General features: G+C 41.0%; 1 protein-coding gene across 3 annotated transcripts in view; it reads right to left on the reverse strand.

The window, feature by feature from the left end:
* The window catches only part of USP8 (ubiquitin specific peptidase 8), a 75,716-nt gene that overhangs the window by 36,045 nt on the left and 17,167 nt on the right, over nt 1-22,504 (reverse strand). For all 3 annotated transcript variants that reach the window (XM_030814104.1, XM_003266915.4, XM_030814103.1), the window contains 3 exons: nt 14,584-14,669; nt 5,286-5,448; nt 1,845-1,887 (listed from right to left, as the gene is read on the reverse strand). In XM_030814104.1, the coding sequence (XP_030669964.1) occupies nt 1,845-1,887; nt 5,286-5,448; nt 14,584-14,669 (292 nt within the window). The remainder of the gene's footprint in view (nt 1-1,844; nt 1,888-5,285; nt 5,449-14,583; nt 14,670-22,504) is intronic.

The raw sequence follows: 22,504 nt of genomic DNA on the forward strand, positions 1-22,504 counted from the left end.
TACACATTTTCTCATACTGCAACAGCAGAGATCTATAGTTGTGTCAGAGACCACAGGGCTCTCCAAGCCCATAAGGTTCCCCGAGCCTAAAATGTTTACCATCTATCTATCCCTTTAAGAAAAATTTGCCAATTCTCATTCTAGTTGATGTTGTTCATTTGTTAGCTCCCAGCCAGAAGGAAAAAAGATTATTTTATTTTCTAAGAAGGCTAAGAAAAAGGAAACTAAGTAAAGCTAATGCAATATTTATTTACTTTTGGGGGAGGGCAGCAATCTGTCAAAATAAATATTCCCTATGTTACTATGTTTCCTTAGCTCTACTGAAGTGAAAGATTAAAAGGCACTACAAGAGAGTTGAGATTATATAAAAAGCTGTTTCAGCAGTGAGCTGTGAGAAAAGTAGTCTCAGTAGCTCCTATGCTAAAAGACCTATAGCTGCTAATAATCGTCCTCCTTCCATCTCTAGCCATCAAGTGTATGCTAACAAAACAGACCAAAAAAGTGGATAACAAACCACTGAGAAGGACAACATTTAAGCAGGATGACATACAAAGGAACAAATGCATAAAAACTAATCTTGGAATGAATCAGTAATAGCTTTTAGGGAAGTACTTATAGCACACTCAGTTTATTTTTATAATTGTTGTATGGCAATATTTTAAGTAGAGAATTTATTTTACTGTTACCTATAATTATGTTTAAGTTCAACCTTTTCTCTGATCCAAGTACTAACTAGGCCTGACCCTGCTTAGCTCCGGAGATCGGGTGCATTGGTGGTATGGCTGTAGACAAGGTAAACCTTTTCTGAGAGAGGAAAATGTCTCTAGTAGATGAAGAGAATTTCCAAAGTCTTGTTTAGGTCACATATTTGTCACTAGAGCATCAACAACACCTATGGATAATTTCCATATTACTGGTTTGGATTTGAGACAGGGTCTCACTGTCATAGGCTGCAGTACAGTGGTGTGATCATGGCTCACTGTGGCCTCAACCTCCCGGGCTCAAGCAATTCTCCCACCTCAACCTCCTGAGTAGATGGGACTACAGGCGTCCACCACCATACCCAGCTAATTTTTGTATTTTTTTGTAGAGACAGGGGTTTCACCATGTTACCTAGGCTGGTCTTGAACTCCTGGGCTCAAGCGATCCTCCTGCCTGAGCCTCCCAAAGTGCTGGGATTACAGGCATGAGCCACTGTGCCTGGCCTGGATTTTTTTTTTATGGGGGAAGTAAATGACTCTTAAATAATTTAGTCTTTGACCACAGGATGGATGTGGGGAGAAAAAATTAAATCTACAACCTAGTCATAAATGATAACAAGTCCTACTTAAAGTTTCCCATGTATTCTAAGAATTTACATATATTAGCTCATTCAACCCTGACAACAACCCTATGAAATAAGTACTATTATTATCTTCACTTTACAGACAGGGAAACAAAGGTAGAATGTCTAAGCAACATTCTGAAAACCAGGCAGAAAGGGAGAGAAGGAACCAGTATTCAAACTCAGGCAGTTTGACTTCTGAGAGTCCATGTTCTTAACCATTATTGCTAAACTGGATCTTGAAAAGAAAACAAGTACAAGCTTTGGTTTTGACATTTTTCAACTGCATATTACCAGTTTAACTTGTAAGGTTAAAATTATTCATAAAATATCCCCCATGATAAATACATAAAAATAACCTCAGACATTTTCAATATAATTGTACAGACTAGGAAAAATGATAAAGCTTATATAGAGATTAGACAACAATGCTAAGAATCTCATTGTATAAAACCTGATGCTTATTCTGATTAAAAGATCTCAGAACCTAAAACAACTTCCTCTTTCTGTACACACTTACCTTTCTCTTTGGTCTCACATTTTTCATTCTTTTCACCATTGCTCTATTGCATAGGGAAAAAAAAAGTTTCAACTTTCATAGACACAAAAAATTCAACTTTAATACTTCATTTACTTCTCTTAAATGGAAACTCTAGGAAACGAAGTGTGCAGAGTACTGGCCTTTTATAATGATATTAAAAGGTTTCTTTGGCAGTAGACAACAGCTAAAATAACTAGCAACCTTTCAGAATCATAGAACATTTCCTCAAAATTTACTTCAATTAAAGACCAAATATAATTTAACAGCACAAACTGCTACAGAAATTTTGTATTTAATTTGATTAGAAAGTACTTCTTACAAGCAAACTAAAATTCTGGCTATCCCATTCAGTGTCCTCCACCACATAATTAAAGCAAAATGAACTAATACAAAGTATTGCTTATGTAGTTTACATTTTTTTTTTTTTTTGAGACGGAGTCTCGCTCTATTGCCAGGCTGGATTGCAATGGCGCGATCTTGGCACACTGCAACCTCTGCCTCTCAGGTTCAAGCAATTCTCCTGCCTCAGTCTCCCGAGTAGCTGGGATTACAGGCGTGTGCTACTACGCCCAGCTAATTTTTGTATTTTTAGTAGAGATGGGGTTTTGCTATGTTGGCCAGGCTAGTCTTGATCTCTTGACCTTGTGATCTGCCTGCCTCAGCCTCCCAAAGTGCTGGGATTATAGGCGTGAGCCACTGTGCCCGGCCTATGTAGTTTATATTTTTTAACCAAGACAACATGGGATAATCCTGTATGGTACTAACTCATTTTATAGATGGGGAAACAAAGGACCCAGTTAGACCTTTTTTTTTTTTTTTTTGACATAGGGTCTCACTCTTAACACTCAAGCTGGAGTGCAGTTGCATGATCACCGCAGCCCGGACTTCCTGGGCTCAAGTGATCCTCCCACCTCGGCCTCCTGAGTAGCTGGGACTACAGGTGTGCACTATCATGACTGGCTAATTTTTAAAAAAATGTTTGTAGAGGCCAGGCATGGTGGCTCACGCCTCTAATCCCAGCACTTTGGGAGGCCAAGGTGGGCGGGTCACCTGAGGTTGGAAGTTCAAGACCAGCCTGATCAACATGGAGAAACTTTGTCTCTACTAAAAATATAAAATTAGCCGGGCATGGTGGTGCATGCCTATAATTCCAGTTACTTGGAAGGCTGAGGGAGGAGAATTGCTTCAACCCAGGAGGTGGAGGTTGCAGTGAGCTGAGATCACGCCACTGCACTCCAGCCTGGGCAACAAGCGTGAAACTCCATCTCAAAAAAAAAAAAAAAAAGTTTGTAGAGACGGGGTTTTTCCATGTTGCCCAGGCTGGTCTCAAATTCCTGGACTCAAAGGACCTGCCCACCTTGGCCTCCCAAAGTGCTGGGATTACAGGTGTGAGCCACTACACCCAGCCAACAACGACTTTTTAATGAAAGGGATGATGATCCACACGGAATGATAACTGAAAGCTACAAAATGCCTAAGAAAAAAATCAAAGCAGAAATTTTCCCATGGATTTTAACTTATATTTTAGGAAGAATAGTTTCTGAGGAGGTAAAGGAAGGGAGGTACAGTGATAGCTGGCAGCTACAGACTAAGTCACTGATGGCTTTTAGCAAAGAGATGATGTAGCTGAAAAGACCACAAGTAGTCACTAAATAGATGTGAAAAAATGGGAGAGAAGCCAGGCATGGTGGCTCACTCCTGTAATCCCAACACTTTGGGAGGCCAAGGTGGGTAGATCGCTTGAGGTCAGGAGTTCAAGAACAGCCTGGCCAATGTGGTGAAACTCCATCTCTACTAAAAATACGAAAATTAGCTGGGCATGGTGGTGGGTGCCTGTAATCCCAGCTACTCGGAAGGCTGAAGCCTAGGAGAATTAGTTGAACTCGGGAAGCAGAGGTTGCAGTGAGCTGAGATCGCCCCACTGCATTCCAGCCTGAGAGATAGAGTGAAACTCCGTCTCAAAAAAAAAAAAAAAAAAAAGAACAGCCAGGCGCAGTGGCTCATGCCTGTAATTCCAGCACTTTGGAAGGCTGAGGCAGGCAGATCACTGGAGGTCAGGAGTTCGAGACCAGCCTGGCCAACATGGTGAAAACCCATCTCTACTAAAAATACAAAAATTAGCCAGGTGTGGTGGCGGGTGCCTGTAATCCCAGCTGCTTGGGAAGCTGAGGCAGGACAATCACTTGAACCTGGGAGGCGGAGGTTGCAATGAGCCGAGATCACGCCATTGCATTCCAGCCTGGGCGACAAGAATGAGACTCTGTCTCAAAAAAAAAAAAAAAAAGGGAAAACTGGGGGAGAAAAAGAAGGAGAAAGCAAAGGAAAAAGAATGAGACCTCAGAAACAGATAAAAGGCTTGGTACCAAACAAAGTAGTATCCTAAACCTTTTAATGTAAATTACATGATTAGAAAGAAGCAACTTAAAAATTGTCTATTTCAAGACTATAATTTGGGCAACAAGAAAACTGAGTCCCAGAGTGGTTAAAAAAGTTTTGACATAGGACCAGAATGCAGATATAATAAATCACAGCTCAGCTCAAATGATTTTTCTATTGCTCTAATTAAGTTTATAATGTCTGCTAAAAAACGAATTAATGCATAGAAAATATTGCCACAGAAATTCATAGAAAAATCTGAAGTCAACTGAGGCTAGAATATTTAATTCAAATTCTTTTCTTTTTTTTTTGAGAGTGTTGCTCTGTTGCCCAGGCTGGAGTGGAGTGGTACGATCTCAGCTCACTGTAGCCTCTGCCTCCTGGGTTCAAGCAATTCTCCCACTTCAGCCTCTTGAGTAGCTGGGACTACAGGCGTGTGCCACCACATCCAGCTAACTTTTGTATTTTTAGTAGAGTCGGGGGGTTTCACTACGTTGGCCAGGCTGGTTTCGAGCTCCTGGCCTCAAGTGATCTGCCCACCTTGGCCTCCCAAAGTGCTGGGATTACAGGCGTGAGCCACCATGCCTAGCCTTAAATAAATTTCTAATTAAAACATTAAATTTCGGCTGGGCGCGGTGGCTCACGCTTGTAATCCCAGCACTTTGGGAGGCCGAGGCGGGCGGATCACGAGGTCAGGAGATCGAGACCACGGTGAAACCCCGTCTCTACTAAAAAACACAAAAAATTAGCCGGGCGCGGTGGCGGGCACCTGTAGTCCCAGCTACTCGGAGAGGCTGAGGCAGGAGAATGACGTGAACCCGGGAGGCGGAGCTTGCAGTGAGCCGAGATTGCGCCACTGCATTCCAGCCTGGGCGACAGAGCGAGACTCCATCTCACAAAACAAAAAACAAAAAACAAAAAAAAAAACATTAAATTTCATCCTTGTTGCCTAAAAGAACTTTATAGTGGTATCTCAACTCTTTTTAAGCAAGTCATCTAACAAGCAGAAACGGTCTTTTAACTCACACATTAAATTTGAAATACCTTTTGGGTTTTGTCTTTGGAATCCAATACATTCTCCAAAGAACCTTTAGCCAATGTGCCACCATCCTCTCTTCCTGTTTCCTGCCTTTTTTGTTGTAGCCGCTGTGCTTCCTCCTGCCTGTCTTTTTCCTCAAGTTTTTTCCGGACTTCAGCTTCTTCATATCTAGTTGAAAAAATAAGTAAAGATTGTCTTTTATTGGCGTTAATCATGGAAATTAAAGGAGTTTCAGTTCTGTAAAATTAGTATCCTGCCTTGAGGTATTTCATGGCTATATGCTTTCTGCCTCCACCACAATTCACACATTTGCCGCCTGAGGCCATCTGTAGATTTACTTCAAATTGCCCAGAACTATTAAAAAGAAACTGTATGTTCTCAAGTTGGAGTTATTTAGTGCTTTTTGCTCTTTCTCTCCTACTAATTTCAACCTTTTATATTGATTCAACTCTGCTGCAATTTGCGTTTCAAAGGAAAAATCCTAATTCTTTCTGCAAAAGAAACAGCCCAAATATCACACTTATGTTTATAATTTAGAATAAAAATGTAAAAATGAGCATTCAAAAAGCTGTGGAAAGTCTTACCAAGGTCCCAAGTTACATTTTTTTAAAGGATGACTTCACTGAAATTTCCAACTTGTTGGCACTTAAACAGCTATCTGAACTACAGTTAGCAGATATCTGAGGAATTTAGAACTTCCCTACTAAATTATAGGTGGCTGGGTGCAGTGGCTCACATCTGTAATGCAGGACTTTGGGAGGCCAAGGCAGGCGGATCACGTGAGGTCAGGAGTTCGAGACCAGCCTGACCAACATGGTGAAATCCTATCTCTACTAAAAATACAAAATTAGCTGGGCGTGGTGGTGCATGTCTGTAATCCCAGCTACTTGGGAGGCTGAGGCAGAAGAATCACTTGAACTGGGAAGGCGGAGGATGCAGTGAGCCGAGATCACGTGACTGCACTCCAGCCTAGGTAACAGAGTGAGACTCCATCTCTAAATAAATAAAAAAATGAATGAATGGCAATGTTTGTTATTATTGCCAGGACAGACTGTACGTTATCATAGACCTGCAATCTCGTTTGCCCTAATTATCAATGTTCGACAATGCCTGTGAGCTTCAAATTTAAAGACAGAGAGAGAGAAGATAGAACAGATGTAAAGGAAAAAAATAAATAATTGACTAGGGTCAATAATTAGTAAAAGATGAATCAATAGTTTCCATTTTATTATTCTCTTTATTGTATCTTTACATTTTATATGCTTTTCTCTTTTTTTTTTTTTTTTTTTGAGACAGAGTCTCGCTCTGTCCCCCAGGCTGGAGTGCATTGGCACAATCTCAGTTCACTGCAACCTCCATTTCCCAGGTTCAAGTAATTCTGACTCAGCCTCCTGAGTAGCTGGGACTACAGGCACACACCACCATGCCTGGCTAATTTGTGTATTTTTAGTAGAGGCAGGGTTTCACCATGTGGCCAGGCTTGTCTCAAACTCCTAACCTCAGGTGACCCACCTGCCTTAGCCTCCCAAAGTGCTGGGATTACAGGTATGAGCCACCGTGGCTGGCTGTTTTTTTTTTTTTTTTTTTTTTTTTGAGACAGAGTCTGACTCTGTCACCCAGGCTGGGGTACAGTCGCATGATCTCGGCTCACTGCAACCTCTGCCTCCTGGGTTCAAGCGATTCTCCTGCCTCAACCTCCCAAGTAGCTGCGACTACAGGTGTGTGCCACAATACCCACCTAATTTTTGTATTTTTAGTAGAGATGGGGTTTTCACTATGTTGACCAGGCTGGTCTCGAACTCCTGACCTCAGGTGATCCACCCGCCTCAGCCTCCCAAAGGGCTGAGATTACAGGTGTGAGCCACCGCACCTGGCCTTATATGCTCTTTTGAGTGAATATTCCAAAATGAAAAATTTCTAAATAAACAGATTATACAATAGAAATGGTGACTATTCAAATACTTGTGCCAGCTTCACATATTTAAAATTTTAAGTTTACTTTAAAAATGACTCTGAACTCAAAATTATTTCGTACCACACATTTTCAACATCATGTTAATAGTGACCAAAAACGTGCCATTTATCAATAAGATGATTCATGCACTTAGCAAGAATTACATCTTTAGCTCTTGGAGAAGAAATTAGCATGTCACACAAAGCTGTGCTATTCCTCAAGTGGAAGAAATATAAGGAAAACAGTGCTTCTCCTCTAAATATTTGAGCAGTTAATTTCTTTTCTTTTTTTTTTTTTTTTTTCACAGAGTCTCGCTCTGCTGCCCAGGCGGGAGTGCAGAGGCATGATCTCAACTCACTGCAACCTCCGCCTTCCAGGTTCAAGCAATTCTCCTGCCTCAGCCTCCTGAGTAGCTGGGATTACAGGCGCATGCCACTGTGCCCAGCTAATTTTTGCATTTTTAGTAGAAAAGGGGTCTCACCATGTTGGCCAGGCTGGTCTCAAACTCTTGGCCTAAGGTGATCCACCGTCATCGGCCTCCCAAAGTGCTGAGATTACAGGGGTGAGCCACCACGCCCAGCCATTAAGCAGTTAATTTTTGTTTTGTTTTGTTTTTTGAGACAGAGTCTCGCACTGTCACCCGGGCTGGAGTGCAGTGGCGGGAGCTCGGCTCACTGAAACCTCTGCATCTCAGGTTCAAGGGTTTCTCCTTGCCTCCGCCTCCTGAGTGGCTGGGATGACAAGCTCCCACCACCACGGCCAGCTAATTATTTTTGTATTTTTAGTAGAGACGGAGTTTCACTATGTTGGCTAGGCTGGTCTTGAATTCCTGACCTTGTGATCCACCTGCCTCGGCCTCCCAAAGTGCTGGGATTACAGGCATGAGCCACCCTGCCTGGCCTAAGCAGTTTCTATCTTCATGCTTAGCAATTCCTTCTGAATTATTTATTCCATTGACTGAAATGATCACTAATATTGATAGGAACATGGTGATCATGACACACTACTTTAAAAATGCTATCCTTTCATCTTAAAAAATAAAGGTACGAAAGAGAATTCTAATTTCGGTAATGACTTAGTAGTTTCCATTTTTCTGAACCTCTCACAGACAACTATAAACTCTGGATAACCTATAACTACCTGAAGGCATTGGAAAACTGCCATAATCAGGAAGAAAGTAGATGGGGGTTGACACTTGAAAGAAAGGAAGGGCATTAGTAAGATTCCGATTTTTTATGGTTTCACACCTAAGGCAGGCCTTACTGCTGAAAACAGCTAAAATTCCAACAAAAACCCCAATCCCAGAGAACCAGAGTTCCAAATTCTTTGTATAGTCTTGCCCAAATTGCCAGCTGACACCTGAATTAAGCATACCTGGGGCAGATACTAAGGAGCCCAGCTAAGTTTAAAAGAATCGAAAAGAATGGCAGTTGCCACCTACCATAGGCAAGACACAAAACTTAACGTTTGAGTATAGCCAAGTTAACTGCCTACTGGGACAAAACAACAACAACAACAAAACTATTCAGAGGACTAAAGAAGAATGCAGAGCCTATAATTTTATCATTCACAATGTCCAAAGTTACTAGTACCAAAAAAAGAAAAATAGGACAACAATAAAAGAGAAAAGGCGCTGCATACTGACTCCAAGATGATGCATTTAGCATATAAAGATTTTAGAGCAGCTGTTATAACTATGCTCAAGGGCATAAATGAAAATGTGCTTGTCATAAATGAACAAATAGGAAATCTCTGTAAAAAAATAATAGACGCTATAAAAAAGAACCACACAGAAATTCTAGAATTGGGCTGGGCACAGTGGCTCATGCCTATAATCCTAACACTTTGAGAGGCCCTGGTAGGAGAACTGCTTGAGCCCAGTGCTTGAGACCAGCTTGGGCAACATGGTGAAACCCTGTCTCTACAAAAAAACACAAAAAAACTAACTGGGCATGGTGGTGTGCATCTGTAGTTCCAGCTGTTCAGGAGGTGAAGGTGGGTGAATCACTTGAGGCCAGGAGGCTGAGGTTGCAGTGAGCTGTGATCACGCCACTGTACTCCAACCTCGACAACAGAGACTCTGTCTCAAGAAAAAAAAAAAAAGGAAGAAATTCTAGAATTGAAACGTAACTGAAAAAAATTCACTCAACAGAAAATTGGAGATGACAAAGTAAAGAGTCAGTATTTAAAGGGAGAACCGTCCTGGGCAACATAGTAAGACCCCATCTCTATAAAAAATAAAATTAGCCAGGAGCAGAGGTATGTGCCTGTAGTCCTACCTACTCAGGAGGCTGAGGTGGGATTGCTTGAGCCCAGGAGTTTGAGGATGCGGTGAGATAGGATCATGCCACTGCACTTCAGCCTGGGCAACAGAGTGAGACCTTGTCTCAAAAGAAAAAAAGAATGAAAGAGAGATAAAAATTATTCAATCCAGGCTAGGCATGGTGGCTCACGTCTGTAATCCCAGCACTCTGGGAGGTCGAGGTGGGTGGATCACCTGAGGTCAGGAGTTTGAGACCAGCCTGGCCAACATGGTGAACCCCTATCTCTAGTAAAAATACAAAATTAGCCAGGTGTGGTGGCACACACTTGTAGTACCAGCTACTTGGGAGGCTAAGATAGGAGAATTGCTTGAACCCAGGAGGTGGAGGCTGCAGTGAGCCAAGATCGTGTGCCACTGCACTCCAGCCTGGGTGAGACAGAGTGAGACTCCGTTTGAAAAAAAAAAGAAAATTATCTAATCTGAAAAACAAAGAGAAAATGATTAAAACAAAATGAAACAAAATAAAAAGAACAAAGCCTTAGGGATTCATTAGACAAAATCAAAAAGTCTATCGTATGTAGAGCTGGAGTTCCAGCAAGAAAATGAAAATGAGGCAGAAAAAATGCTTAATATCAGAAACAATGGAAGCCAGAAGACAGTGGAATAGTAGCTCTGAAGTGAGAAAAGGGAAAATTAAAACCTGCCAACCTAGAATCCTGTATATAGTTAAAATCCCTCAAGAATGAAAGGCGGGGTGTGGTAGCTCACGCCTGTAATCCCAGCACTTTGGGAGGCCAAGGCAGGCGGATCACCTGAAGTCAGGAATTCAAGACCAGCCTGGCCAACATGGTAAAACCCCATCTCTACCAAAAAATACAAAAATTAGCCAGGTGTGGTGGTGTGTGCCTGTAGTCCCAGCTACTTGGGGAGGCTGAGGTGGGAGGATTGCTTGAACCTGGGGGTGGAAGTTGCAGTGAGCCAAGATCATGCCACTGCACTCCAGCCTTCAGGACACAGTGAGACCCTGTCTCAAAAAAAAAAAAAAAAAAAAAAAAAGAATATTCCCAGAGGTAAAGAGGGACATAATGATAAAAAGGTCAATTCATCAAGAAACTATAACTATGTGCCTAAAAATAGAATTTCAAAATAAATGAAACAAAAGCTGAGAGAACTAAAGTCCTAAATAGATACAGTTAAATATTTTAACATGACTCTCTCAGTAATTGTTACAACTTGAACCCCCACCCCAGTCAGTAAAGACAAAGAAGATCTGAACATTATCAGCCATTCTGACCTAAATGACATATAGAGAACAGTATATTCAACAACCACATTCTCTTTGCAAGTGCACATGGTACATTCACCAAGAGACCATATGCCGAGCCATAAAACAATACATTTAAAAGGACTGAACATCTTTAGTCACAATGAAATTAAATTAGAAATCAATAAGATATAAGAAGAATCCCACATATTTGGAAATTAAACAACATATTTCTAAATGATCCATGGGTCAAGGAAGAAAGGGAAATTAGAAAATATTTCAAAATAAATTATAAAATTCTACTGGGAAAACAACAGATTTATGAAAATCAGTGTGTTAAAATAAAATAAATGGAACAAAAGTGAATGATGAACCCATCAATAGATGTGAGAGGAGAAAAGAAAAACGGAATAACTTCAGATAGAATTTTACAAAAACAGATGTTTCATCATATTCCATCTGCTTAGGCAATAACCAGGGATAATGGATTCTCAAATCTCCAGCAGGACCTTGCTTATTGGTATGCTCACTTCCCCCACTTGTCTATTGCACTGTGTTAAGAACTTGGTCACAGAATAGCAAGCATGTATCCCTATTATCTCTATGGAAACATCAACACCACTTTCCTGCCTATCTCATATGCTAGCATCATTTCACTGTTAGAAACAGAATTGAAAGATTTGGAACAAGAGCAAAATTATGCAACTGTTTTACCTTGCCTCCTCAATGCAAATCACTAGAGTGCCAGGACAAAAGGTGTTACAGAACAAGGATGCTTCCACTGTTAATAACAACGAAAATAATAGCACAAACACTTATTGAGTATTTGATATGTGCCAGATACCATCTAAGTGTTGTAAATGTTAATTTTCTTAATGCACTATGAGGTAGGTTTTATGATTATCCTAGTTACAGATGAGGAAACTGAGGCAGAGGGAGGCTAAGTAATTTGCCCAAGCTCACACAATTAATAAGAAAAAAACTGGGATCCATAACCAGGGAGTCTGGCTCCGTACACTTACCTACTGCTCTATATTTCTTCTCTAGTAGTGTTCTATGCTGGAACAGTATGTGAACTGTCTGCCCTAAGAAGTAAGCACAGTCAGCCTAAATCCAATTTGAGGGCAGAAATGAAAAAACTTTAATATTCTCTTTTTTCCTATTTTCTTCTCTTATCCACATCTTAGCCCCTACCTTGGATTTGTTCTATAGTCTCCATAAATCTAATTAAATAGAGCTGACGTCTCTCCTACTTTGCAGCTTCAGTTGGTAAGTTGAAGTGAGAGCGAGGCATGCTCTCTGAAACTGACTTCTGATTGTTTTACCCACTTAATCCCTTTTACTAGGATTCTGATACTTCCAGACTTGGTCAAAATTACCTCTAAGACCTCCCCTAACATGAATGTAACAGAAATGGATTAAGTCTATGGTATGAGAGTTGTCCATGAAAAAAGATAATAATAAGAAATGGGACAGGCAAATAAATGTTTAACAAATATTCCTTAATGGCAGGTGATACTGAAATCTATGTTCTAGCTACTCATTAGGTCTTTTTGCTAAAGCGTTTTTTCAGAATCTGGGGCTATGTCTACAGTGGTCGCACCTGGGCCCGTGCGGCCACCCCTGGGACAGGGGCCAGTGGGCCACGGACCCCACTCGGCACACAAGCCTCCATGGTCATAGACCTTGACGTCAGATGATTGGGCAGAATTTAGCAGAAAATCTTCCCCAAGATGTTAAGGGCTTTCACTTTAAAGTTATAATCTATTCTCCAAACCTAGAGAGCATATACCCTCCCTCATGCCCGTTCTCAGACTGCTGGCCTGACAAGAGAGAAATTCTAGTCATGCAGATTTCAGAGACTTAAAGGAGGAAAAGAGCTTTGTGGTTGACTTATTACAGAATTAGGACAGGACAGATATGAAGATATGTTCACACAGAGTTGCTCTAAATGTCCATGAAAGACACCAACATGGGGCAGGAGGCTGGGAGAGGACAGACAGGGAGAAAAACAGTGAAAAGGTTCTCCATATCTAGCTGCAAAATAACCTATACACAGGAAAAATTCAAAGTACATTTAAAAAGGCTTAGAACTGGAAAGGACCCAGAGGTTATTTAGCAACAGGGACCTCATTACACTGAAAGATGGGCCATTCTATCAGGCCATAAGAAGTAAATATTTAAATAATGAATCATTTTCTCAATGATTTCCTTCATAAGTTGAGAGTTATTTTCTTTTTTTGAGACAGAGTCTCACTCTGTCGCCCAGGTTAGAGTGCAGTGGCAAGATCTCAGTTCACTGCAACCTCTGCCTCCCGGGCTGAAGCGATTCTCTTGCCTCAGCCTCCTGAGTAGCTGGGACTACAGCTGCCTGCCACCCCACCCGGCTAACTTTTTTTGCATTTTCAGTAGAGACGGGGTTTTACCATGTTGGCCAGGCTGGTCACAAACTCCTGGCCTCAGGTAATCCAACCTGGGCCTCCCAAAGTGCAGGCATTACAGGCCTGAGCCATTGCTCCTGGTCAGAATATTTTTAAATACAAGTAACATATGATACATTCTTAGTGAAAAAAAAAATTCAAGCCAGTAAAGAAATATGTCACCCTGGTTAAATCTTTCAGTTTCCTCCTTCTATTTATTATTTGCATCAAACAGTTTGCCGTTTTTCACTAACCAGGCTTCGGCAGCTTTTATCACTTAAAACCAGTTCCATTGTTCTCTCCTTCTGTATCATATTGCTGAGAATGTTTTTGGTTTTATCCATTAACATTTTTTATGCTACAGATACAGGCAGAAATTTATCTACTAGGATCTACATAACAGCATTATGTTGTTATTAAGGGAAGCAATTTAAATTTTAAAGAATGACTAATAGCCGGGTGCAGTGGCTCACAGCTATAATCCCAGCACTTTGGGAGGCTGAGGCAGGCAGATCACCGGAGGTCAGGAGTTCGAGACCAGCCTGACCAATATAGAGAAACCCCGTCTCTACTAAAAATACAAAATTAGCCAGGCATGGTGGCACATGCCTGTAATCCCAGCTACTCAGGAGGCTGAGGCAGGAGAATCACTTGAACCTGAGAGGTGAATGTTGCAGTGAGCTGAGATCAGGCCATTATACTCCAGCCTGGGCAAAAGAGAGAAACTCCGCCTCAAAAAAAAAAGAATGACTAATGACTAAAAACTGAAACATACTGTTTTTGTTTTGTAATTATTTTTATAAACCTGGTAAGCAAGTCATGGCAAATACCAGAATCAGTTTTTTTTCTAAATTTAAATAACTTCTGTAACTAAGCAGATCAAAAGTAACAGTAAATACTTCATTCCTATACGCATATATCCAGGAGCAGAATCCACCAAAGAACATATGAAGAATCAAATTTTTCTAAAGAATAATGCCAGAAACTTACAAATATTATAACTTAGAAATATTGGGGCCAGGCACGGTGGCCCACACCTGTAATCCCAGCACTTTGGGAGGCCGAGGCAGGCGGATCACAACGTCAGGAGATCGAGACCATCCTGGCTAACACGGTGAAACCCCATCTCTACTAAAAATACAAAAAATTAGCCGGGTGTGGTGGCGGGTGCCTGTAGTCCCAGCTACTTGGGAGGTTGAGGCAGGAGAATGGCATGAACCCGGAAAGCGGAGCTTGCAGTGAGCCGAGATTGCGCCACTGCACTCCAGCCTGGGCGACAGCGCAAGACTTTGTCTCAAAAAAAAATTGGAATATTATATGAATCGTCAGATATAAATAGGTAAATCTTAAATATTATTATCTTCTAATTTACATTATTTTAAATATTTCATAATATCTGTACCTTAGTTTAAGGCTTTCAGAGAGTCTTTCAGCTTCTTCAACAGCTTTTTTGATGTTTCCAGGTCCAAGTATTGAATGGAAATATTCCTAAAATTATAGGAAAACCATCCCATATTGTTAGTACTGGGCACCGCATGTGACACTAGTGCTAAAATCATTAAAATCATGGTGCTTATATAAAGGGAAGTTTGTTTTATTAAAATGGAAGATTTTTAAAAACTTTTAACTTACATAAATGTATAATTTATTCTCCAAATGTCTCAAAAGTATGTCTTCATACCATCAGTAAGTTAAAAAGATCCACTAGTTCATAAATTTGACTTATTTGTAAGTCTCCATTAAAAAGTATAAATAACATTGTTATTTATGAGTAAGCGCCAAAGAGCAAAGCTTTCAAGAATAAAGTATATTTTCTTATTAAAAATACGTACCTAGTTTTTTTCTCCAGTCTCACAATAAAGCAAACTGTGTATGGACACAACATGGAATGTGTTTTGTTTACTTGTTCTAAACAGATATTTTTGCTTCCACCTGTACTTTACAATAGCTACTCACATCCCAACTGGAGTCAAAACACTTTTGATACATAAAACAAGTTTTACACATTAGGAAACTCTAAGCAACTAAAAACCAAATGATAGAAAATAAATAATTAATAGTATAATCTAGGCCATGCGCAGTGGCTCAAACCTGTAATCTCAGAACTTTGGGAGGCCAAGGCAGGCACATCACTTGAGGACACGAGTTCAAGACCAGCCTGGCCAACATGGTGAAACCCCATGCCTACCAAAAATAGAAAAACCATTTGTGTGTGGTGGTATGTGCCTGTAATCCCAGTTACTCGGGAAGCTGACGCAGGAGAATCACTTGAACCCAGGAGGCGGAGGTTGCAGTGAGCCGAGACTGCACCACTGCACTCCAGCCTGGGCGACAGAATGAAACTCTGTCAAAAAAAAAAAAAAAAAAAAAGTATAATCCACCTTCAAAAAATGCAAAAGGTAAAAGGTTTGGCATATAATTTACTAACAAGTACAATGAAGTCGTTGTTGTTTTTTAAATCACTACTCAAGAGGTCAATCATTAGATACTACAATCAGATATTTTCAAATCAAGGTTGGTATGATGCTGCAGTAGCTAGTTAAGTCAGTTAAATGATTACTGGATCCAATTTGCCACAACATGTCAATATGACTTTGCAAATAGAGCCTACTAGCACAGTTCATTACAAATTATAATAATCATAATTTGTAAAAAGAAGAGTTGTAGCTCAGAAGTACCCATCTTTGGCTCTCAGGAAGAGCTGCAATGGTGGAGCCATATAAACATATTTAACAGCCCATATAAATATATATAACTTCTAGATTACTTATGATACAAATAAACAAACATAACTTCTGTAACTAGGCAGATCAAAACTAACAGTAGGCCGTGTGCGGTGGCTCACATCTGTAATCCCAGCACTTTGGGAGGCCGGGGCGGGTGGATCATCTGATGTCAGGAGTTTGACACCAGCCTGAGCAACATGGTGAAACCCCGTTTCTACTAAAAATGCAAAAATTAGGCCGGGTGCGGTGGCTCACGCCTGTAATCCCAGCTCTCAGGGAGGCACAAGCGGGAGGATAGCTTGAGCTCAGGAGTTCGAGACCTACCTGGGCATATAGCAAGACCCCGTTCCCCACAGAAAGGAAGAAAAAAAAAGACCAAAAAAAAAAAAGCATAAAAATGCAAAAATTAGCCAGGCATGGTGGCGTGCGCCTGTAATCCCAGCTGCTCGGGAGGCTGAGGCAGGACAATCGACTGAACCCAGGAGGCAGAAGTTGCAGTGAGCCGAGATCGTGCCATTGTACTCCACCCTGGGCAACAAGAGTCAAACTCAGTCTCAGGGGGAAATAGGAAAAAAAAACTAGCAGTAGGCTGGGTACAGGGGCTCACACATGTAATCCCAGCACATTGGGAGGCGGAGGTGGGTGGATCACCTGAGGTCAGGAGTTCAAGACCAGCCTGGCCAACATGGCAAACCCCTGTTTCCACTAAAAATATGAAAATTAGCCAGGCGTGGAGGCACATGCCTGTAGTCCCAGCAACTTGGAAGGCTGAGGCAGGAGAATTGCTTGAACCCAATAAGTGGAGGTTGCAGTGAGCAGAGATAGTGCCACTGAACTCCAGTCTGGGCAACAGAGCAAGACTCCGTTTGAAAACAACAACAAAAACTAACAGTAAATAATTCATTCCCATAAGACCAGCGTCCAGTAGCATAATACAACCTGGAGCATATGAAGAATTAAATTTTTCTAAAGAAAACTGCCAGACATGTACAAATATTATTATAAACAACTTAGAAAAACTGGACCTGAGCTCTAATTCAATATACCAGTGCTCAACAATCTATCATTCTAAACACTTTTTAATTTCAAAAGAAAATTTCAAAAGAAATTTTCAAAAGAAAAAAAACCACAAGAACAGAGTATGAGTGATATAGCAAAAGATTTAATTTTTGTGTCCCAGTTAACATAAGACTTATTTTTAAGAAGAAAAATCTGTTGATGGCCAGGCCGGGTGGCTCACGCTTGTAATCCCAGCACTTTGGGAGGCCAAAGCAGGTGGATAGCTTGTACCCAGGAGGTCAAGGCTTTAGGGAGGCATGACAGTGCCACGGTACTTCAGCCTGAGCAACACAGTGAGACCCTGTCTCAAAAAAAGTCTGTTGATAACAGTTATCATATGTCTATTTAGTCTAAAAGTAGATCATGCTTTGTTTGGCTGATTCTTCTAAAGCCTAAATATACTAGAAGGACCCTTCACTATGTAATTCCAATAAAAGTGTACAGTTTGTTCAATATCATATCAATTGAACATTACAATAATTTCAGTTAGCACACCAAGTCCTGACTACTGATGCAATTCTCTCAACAGAAAATACAATGTAATCATTACATTAACAGAACTATTTAACAGAAATCATAATGCAATCATTCTGAATACAAAATACAAAGTAAAACCACAAAAGCTGACTTGTTTTATTCATTTTTACACGTGAACTCACTAAAAAGCCAGGCTGTAAGCCCAGCTTAAACCTATTTAAACATAAAAAAATTGTTTATGTTTGGGCATGTCTGTTACACATTACCAGACATTCCCCTAATATTAGTGAGATTTCCTGTCAATTATTTATCTCTGTGCTCTTAAAGGAGCACAGTTAAAGTAAATATAAGTACTTTCAAAATTTCAATAGTATGATAATTGGCAGAAGAAAAAGATAACATCCAATTATTACATAACTAAAAATGTTTGCTTCTCAGGTTTACCAGAACTTTCCTGACTCCTGAACATATGAATTCAAACAACTTTCATGATTTCCTAAACAAAAATAGATTTACCAATGAATATTAAGAATTATCAAGAATACCATAAAAATTTTAAAATACAATTCTATCTAGAATTTGCTACACTAATATTTTCAATGCATTTTCTTTCCCCGCTTTTTCAGATAACCCTGAAAAAATTATTCATATGCTGACTTTTTGATAATAAAATGTAGTGTCCTTCCCTACTATTGAGAGAGCTTGCTAAATGAATGTTTTATCTAAATCTCAATTTTTTTTTTTTTTTTGAGACGGAGTCTTGCTCTGTTGCCCAGGCTGGAGTGCAGTGGTGCAATCTGAGCTCACTGCAACCTCCACCTCCCAGGTTCAAGCAATTCTCCTGCCTCTGCCTTCCAAGTAGCTGGGATTACAGGCGCCTGCCACCACCTGGCTAATTTTTTTTACGTATTTTTAGTGGAGATGGGGTTTCACCATGTTGGCCAGGCTGGTCTTGAATTCCCGACCCCTTGTGATCCACCTGCCTCTGCCTCCCAAAGTGCTGGGATTACAGGCGTGAGCCACTGTGCCCGGGCTTGTTTTGTTTTTTTTTTTTTTTGAGACGGACTCTTGTTCTGTCGCCCAGGCTGGAGTGCAGTGGTGCAATCTCGGCTCACTGCAACCTCCGCCTCCCAGGTTCAAGCGATTCCCCTGCCTCAGCCTCCGGAGTAGCTGGAACTACAGATGCATACCACCACGCCCTGCTAATTTTTGTATTTTTAGTAGAGATGGGGTTTCACCATGTTGGCCAGGCTGGTCTCAAACTCCTGACCACAAGTGATCCACCTGCCTCAGCCTCCCAAAGTGCTGGGATTACAGGGGTGAGCCACTGTGCCCAGCCTAAATCTCAAACATTTTCTAGTATAAAATAAGAGTGAAAATACAAGTTTCTAAGGAAGTTCAATGACATATATTCAGTCCCTAACTCATCTAAAGGGTAAAAAACAGAAAATATCTTATTAGTAAATTTAGCACCTCACATAGCTGAAGTACACTAGAGAGGCTGGGCTACAGAAAAATATAACAAAAAACAGAAAACAGTTAGTTCTGCAACTGGGCAAGGTGGCTCACACCTATAATCTCAGCACTTTGGGAGGCCGAGGCAGGCAGACCACTTGAGCCCAGGAGTTCGAGACTAACCTGGGCAACAGGGTAAGACCTTGTTTCTACTAAAAATTAAAAAATTAGCCAGGTGTGGTGGTGCGTGTCTGTACTCCCAGCTACTCTGGAGGCTGAGGTGGGAGAATCAGCTGAGCCCAGGAAGTCGAGGCTGCAGTGAGCCATGACTGTGCCCACTGCACTCCAACCTGGGTGACGGAAGTGAGATTCTGTCTCAGAACAAACAAAAAACAGTTCTAAGACAGAAGCAGATGAGATGCTCTGGACAGAGCAAATGAAAATGATCCTTTTACTGAAAAACAGGAACTGAACTACTGAACCATATGAAATAATGGCCCAAGTTACCTGAGCCTTTGCAGGGAGCTTCTCAACCTGAACTTCTCTGCCTAGATACTCCCTTTGGAAAGGCAATAGAGACTCTGGAAATGGAAAAATCTCATCTATTTAAATGTACTCACTACCTTCTCAAGAATAGAAAAAAAAAAGGTAGCTACAAAAATATTCCCAATCTTGTCATAGAAAAAAAAATAACTACTAACTTCCAAAATAAAGCAAAAAGTAAACAAGACCATTTAAAAAAAAACAAAACTGGTTGGGCATGGTGGGTCATGCCTGTAATCCCAGCACTTTGGGTGTCCACGGCAGGTAGATCACCGAGGGTCAGGAGATCGAGACCAGCCTGACCAACACGGTGAAACCCCGTCTCTACTAAAAATACAAAAATTAGGCCTGGCGTGGTGGCGGGTGCCTGTAATCCCAACTACTCGGGAGGCTGAGGCAGGAGAATCACTTGAACTCGGGAGGCAGAGGTTGCAGTGAGCCAAGGTCATGCCTTTGCGCTCCAGCCTGGGCGACAGAACAAGACTGTCACCCGCCCCCCAAAAAAAACCTACCACACAAACAAAACAGCAAACAACAAAACTACCAAAGTTATCCAAATTTTAAGACTTTCAAAAATATTTACTTTAGTGAGCACCACTCACACTGCGTTTTAAGCAACTGCACTTTAACATATTTCACAGAGTGTGCAAAAACTTGTTTGAATTTAGGAAGGCCTCTGTCTCTTATCTGCAGATAAGTATGCCCAAAAATATTAAACAATATTTTTCCCAGGGCAGGACTAATTCAACTATTGTGGACAGATGAATGAACCTCCAAATGCAAGGGGCCCCCTTTACAAAGACAGATCTAAAAACCTAGTAATTGGCCAGGCATGATGGCTCAAGCCTGGAATCCCAGCACTTTGGAAGGCAGAGGCAGGCAGATCACGAGGTCAAGAGTTCGACACCAGCCTGGCCAATATGGTGAAACCCCATTTCTACTAAAAATACAAAAATTAGCTGGGCGTGGTGGGGCACACCTGCAGTCCTAGCTACTCGGGAGGCTGAGGCAGGAGAACCGCTTGAACCTGGGAGACAGAGGTTGCAGTGAGCCGAGATTGAGCCACTGCACTCCAGCCTGAGCGACAGAGCGAGACTTCGTCTTAAAAAAAACAAAAAACAAAAAAAACCTAGTAACTTATTCAAATAACTTTGCTAATGAGAAGAAATACCAGCAATGATTTATCACCATTAAGTAAAATATTAAAGTCATTCCTCAACAACCAAAAGTCACACTTCTATAAAAATAAAAATAAGTGGCTGGGCACAGTGGCTCACAGGATCACGCCTGTAATCCCAGGACTTTGGGAGAATAAGAGGGGCGGATCACAAGGTCAGGAGTTCGAGACCAGCCAGGACAACATGGTGAAATTCTGTCTCTACTAGATACAAAAAAATTAGCTAGGCATGGTGGCAAGAGCCTGTAATCCCACCTACTCAGGAGGCTGAGGCAGGAGAATCGCTTGAACCCGAGAAGTGGAGGTTGCAGTGAGCTAAGATCGCGCCACTGCACTCCAGCCTGGGTGACAGGGCGAGACTCCATCTCAAAGTAAATAAATAAAAAAAATTTAAAAAGATCACCAAAGAACAAAAGAAATTTTGTTATTTCAATAAGTCAATTTAAATAATAGAAGCCAATTCTACCACCAGAGAACAAAATAAAATCTCTTTATTAATTGAGGGTAGCTTCTCTACCAGGTGAAAATTCTATAGGCAGTACTTTGTTACTACTGACAGGTAATAGATTGTTTCTAAGTAAAGGTAAACCCAGCAACACAACATTCTTCACATTTGTTTAATGAGCCTCTACATTCTTCACATTCTTCTTTTGCTAGTTCGTTTTTGTTTGTTTTTTGAGATGGAGTCTCTATCGCCCACCTGGGCTGGAGCTGGAGTGCAGTGGTGCGATCTCGGCTCACTGCAACCTCTGCCTCCCAGATTCAAGTGGTTCTCCGGTCTCAGCCTCCCAAGTAGCTTGGATTACAGGCGCCCGCCACTATGCCCAGCTAGTTTTTTTTACTTTTAGTAGAGATGGGGTTTCACCATGTTGGCCAGGCTGGTCTTGAACTCCTGACCTCAGGTGATCCACCCACCTTGGCCTCCCAAAGTGCTGGGATTACAGGTGTGAACCACTGCGCCCAGCATTCTTTTGCTAGTTTCTAATACAATTGAAATACATCTACTCTATCAACACGTATCCTAGTCATCAGTTTTTTCTATTCATTTATATTGCCTCTGCCCTCCCTATCCATGGCTTCAGTCAAATGGACGACAAGCACCCGTTCAAAGGATTAAAAGCAAAAAGAAGTTTAAAGATTTGGGGAGTGGGCTGGACGCAGAGGCTCATGCCTCTAATCCCAGCACTTTGGGAGGCCGAGGCAGGCGGATCAACTGAGGTTGGGAGTTCAAGACCAGCCTGACCAGCGTGGAAAAACCCCATCTCTACCAAAAATACAAAATTAGCCAGGCGTGGTGGCACATGCCTGTAATCCCAGTTACTCGGGAGGCTGAGGCAGAAGAATCGCTTGAACCCAGGAGACAGAGGTTGCAGTGAGCCGACATCACGCCATTGCACTCCAGCCTGGACAACAAGAGTGAAACTCCATCTCAAAAAAAAAAAAAAAAAAAAAAAAAAAAGATTTAGGGAGTAATTAGTATCAATTTTGCAAACTGAGATTTTTAATATGGGTACAATGTCAGTCATATAAAAAGCTGTCACATAAAAACAAGAGACTAAACCTTGAAGCTTAAGAAAGTACAATAAAAGTACTATAAAAAAAAGTCATATTTTCTTACTTAATGAGCAAATTCAATCCTTCTACTTGACCTTGCAATTATTAATTACCTCAGAAAAAAATTATGAATCTGTATGTTGCTATAAACTTGTAGTAATCCATGGCAAATCCAAGAATGTGTACCAGTTCACACATTACACACATTTGTAAATAATAACATTGTATCTTTAGTTTCCTTTTTCTATCTACATGAGAGATCATGCTGCATACAATCTGAGCTACATTTCGTTATTACTTAAAATTTTTAGAAAAAAATCAATAGCTCCATT

This window comes from Nomascus leucogenys, chromosome 6 (genome assembly GCF_006542625.1).
Source record: "Nomascus leucogenys isolate Asia chromosome 6, Asia_NLE_v1, whole genome shotgun sequence".
Taxonomy (NCBI): Eukaryota; Metazoa; Chordata; class Mammalia; order Primates; family Hylobatidae; genus Nomascus; species Nomascus leucogenys.